The 3,042-nt window shown below is 54.9% G+C and overlaps 1 protein-coding gene across 1 annotated transcript; it reads right to left on the bottom strand.

Annotated features, from left to right (window-relative positions):
* Window positions 1-414: 414 nt before the first annotated feature.
* LOC105700177 (putative mediator of RNA polymerase II transcription subunit 12) lies at window positions 415-2,726 on the bottom strand. The gene is made up of 3 exons (XM_012425818.1): window positions 2,667-2,726; window positions 942-2,118; window positions 415-857 (listed from the first exon to the last, which is right to left on the bottom strand). The coding sequence occupies exons 1-3, from the start codon at window positions 2,724-2,726 to the stop codon at window positions 424-426; spliced, it is 1,671 nt and encodes a 556-aa protein (XP_012281241.1). The 3' UTR covers window positions 415-423.
* Between the last annotated feature and the right edge of the window lie 316 nt (window positions 2,727-3,042).

Raw genomic sequence — 3,042 nt, 5'->3', positions numbered from 1 at the left:
TCGTGAAAGGGGTCGATACGTCTTCGATATTAGTAGATGTCACTACCACCGAGAGGCCTGGACCATGGGGTTACTTTTACGGGTCCGCGGAGGTGTTACCAGGGTAAGCTCCAATAGCATCTTCCAACCGGGCTACCCAGAGATGTCTGCCGTTGGTAGGGTCTGTTCGAGAAATTGTAATAAACGTGTTGAGAGTTACAAGTGCCATTGAAACCGGCGATCGAGTCCCCGAATGTAAGTCCACGCGTGCAAAAGTAGGAATCACCGGCACCCTGCGACCGGACTCCGTGGGATCTGGTCGCTGGTTTCTACTAGAAGCATACCATGGTTCTTGCTCTCGCGGACGCGGCGATCCTCGTGGTCGAGTCGATAGAGGTGTTAAAAAGTAAGGGAATAATAAGTTAATGTGGGATTTTCTGGCAATCAGAAGCTACCGGCGGCACCGCGAAGGAACTGGTCGATTTGCGCAGCAGACAGGGGTGAGTTGGAGCCGGAAGTCGACTGCGGTGCTTGGACGTAGTAGAAGGACTGGGCGTCTCTCTGGGGATCGAGCAGTTGAAACCTGTGCGGCTGCTGCTGTTGCGGCTGCTGCTGTTGCTGTTGCGGCTGCTGCTGTTGCGGCTGTTGCTGATGCTGCTGCTGCTGACGGCGCTGCTGCTGGGCGTACAGCTGCTGGGACTGCTGCAACAGCTCAGCCTGCTGCTGACGGAAAATAGTCTGTTGGGGCTGGGGAGCTACCGAGGAGGCGGGCGAAGACTGAGCTGGGGCCGGCTGTCTGTAGAGCGACGACTGCAGAGGCTGTTGAGTTCGCTGGTGGTGTTGCAACTGCTGCAGGCCTAACAAGGACTGTTGCTGGGCTACGAACGGTTGGAGTTTGTGACTCAGGGTGAAGTCGCCTATGGTCTGTGGTAAGCTTTGATAAAGTTGGGTGTTGTACTGACCGGTGGCGGGGTCGAGCACGAGCTCGGATTGGTAGATGGGGTCTGAGGCAGGGGCGGCCTTAACTCTCGGAACTCCGGGGGTGGCTCCGGGACGGGGTGAGACTGCCACGGTGTTGACGTACCGCTCCAGCTCGGCGGCGAAGTCGAGCTGGGGTGTACTCGCGGCGGTGGTGCGGTGTACGCTGGGAGATGTGGTCACTCGGGGTACGAAGACCACGCCGGGTCTCTCGGTGCTACTCGGAGAAACGTACTGAGCGGCTACCTGGGCTACGTGGGGCCGTGGAGTTATGGCTACGGATTGGGGTCGGGCTCGTTGGACCACGCGCGGGGTGCTGGTCTCCACGGGCCGGTACACCGTAGAGGACAGGGTAGGCTGAGCGTGGCGCAGGGTCGACGGCGTGGTGGGCGATTCGTATTGGGAGGTGGCGGCCGAAGAGAGTCTATAGTGCGACGGGTTCGGCGTTGAAGCGGGTTGGTACAGGGCCGAAGAAGGTGCCGCCGAGACCTGAAGGTAGGAGGGCTGTTGAGGTCGCCGGAAAGCGCTGGGCGTGGGCCGCAGCTGGGGCTTCGCGTCTTCCAGTTCTTGACTGGCATCGTCGTCCAGTTGGTACTGGGTCTGGAAGATGGTGGTCGGTGCTCTGGCAGTCGTGGTTGGGTAGTTGGGTCGAGACGGTCGAGGGACAGGTCGTACCGCTGGATAATTGGCCGGTCCCGCGACTTCGTCGTCGTCTTCCTGCTTCTGTGGGAGATCATCGTCGTCGTCGTCCTTCGGGGCGTTGGGATCGCAAGGGTTGCCAGAGACGTAGGTGAACTCCCTCTTGTTGCCGTCGGGGTCTACGTAACCGTACTTCCCGCGGACCACGCAGTCCGTGCCACGGGTCTCTTCCTTGAAGGAACCGTCCGCGGCCTCGTAGCCGAAAGTGAAGGACCCGTCGTCGTTGACTTTGTTGTAGTTACGGATCGTCTGGACCGGAGGCGGCTTCGCGCTCTGTAGAGTGTCCTTGGAACGCGGTGACGGCAGTGCCCTCGTCCTGGGCTGGTACACCGCAGTGGCGTAGTCGTCCTCCGCCGCTTGACTGCCCTCATCCTCTTCGTAGTACACCTGAGGCTCCGCGATGCGAGGACGGATCTGCACCCGCCTTGATTCCGCCACCACCAGTAGACATGCCGGGATTACCTGGAAAAAAAAAAAATACGACGATAATATCCATGCAAATCAGGAAATTACGTGCGTCACTCCCTGAGCTTTGCTGCCCCGTCATTCATCGATAATGTGATTCCAAAGCGCCGACATTGCGCCGCGGGCTTTCTGCCGAGTCTTAATCGAAGGATCGGTGCGCCAATTGCACTTTTATCATCCTTCGATACGACGTGCCGCCATTTGGTTGGCAAATATTATTCTCTAAACCTATCATCAAGGGAATGCAATTAAATTCCACTGAGCCCAGCCGTCGCGTTTTCCTGCATCGCTCATCTCACTCTGACATTTAATATGCGCTCAGGATGCAACTAATTGAATCCGCTTCGATTACTTCCGTATAGCTTCTTTGCTGATCGCTTCCAGGCCGCCGCCTCGAGTCTCGACCAGGTGTCGACAGACTTTCTATCGGAATTATTCAACGACACTCGTAATGAAGGCGTCGGAATTAATAAAGACGAAGGTAATATCGTGATACGCTCGTGACGATTTCAGTGACAGTGGAAACAATCTTCGTATCTCTTTACAATCAATGGAAACAATTCACACGTAGGTGCGAACTCCTGTGAGTTCACTCTTACGCCCATCGCTAAGAAGAGTGGCCGAGGCAAAAATCTGAGACTGCAATTGAAAGAGAAAAGTTGCATTGTTTGGCGATATCAATCTCACGTCGGAAGACATTCCTAACTCTATATTTAAAAACTCTACAAAACCTTCGTTTAGGAAACGCGAACCGATCCCTACTTAAGTGGTTTATCAGCCACCAGGAACGAAGAACGCTATTTTTTATTAGTACTTAACTCTCCAAGTCTAAGTTAACGATCTTGATTGGATATCTAAATGTTTTATTTTTTTTGATCATTTAGTTTGCCGACGGGAATGGCAGTCTCATTTAGTTCACTA

Source organism: Orussus abietinus, unplaced genomic scaffold (genome assembly GCF_000612105.2).
Source record: "Orussus abietinus isolate OABI.00-Male unplaced genomic scaffold, Oabi_2.0 scaffold122, whole genome shotgun sequence".
Classification (NCBI taxonomy): Eukaryota; Metazoa; Arthropoda; class Insecta; order Hymenoptera; family Orussidae; genus Orussus; species Orussus abietinus.
Note: the sequence above shows the minus strand (reverse complement) of the source record. Positions and strands in the feature narration are given on the sequence as shown.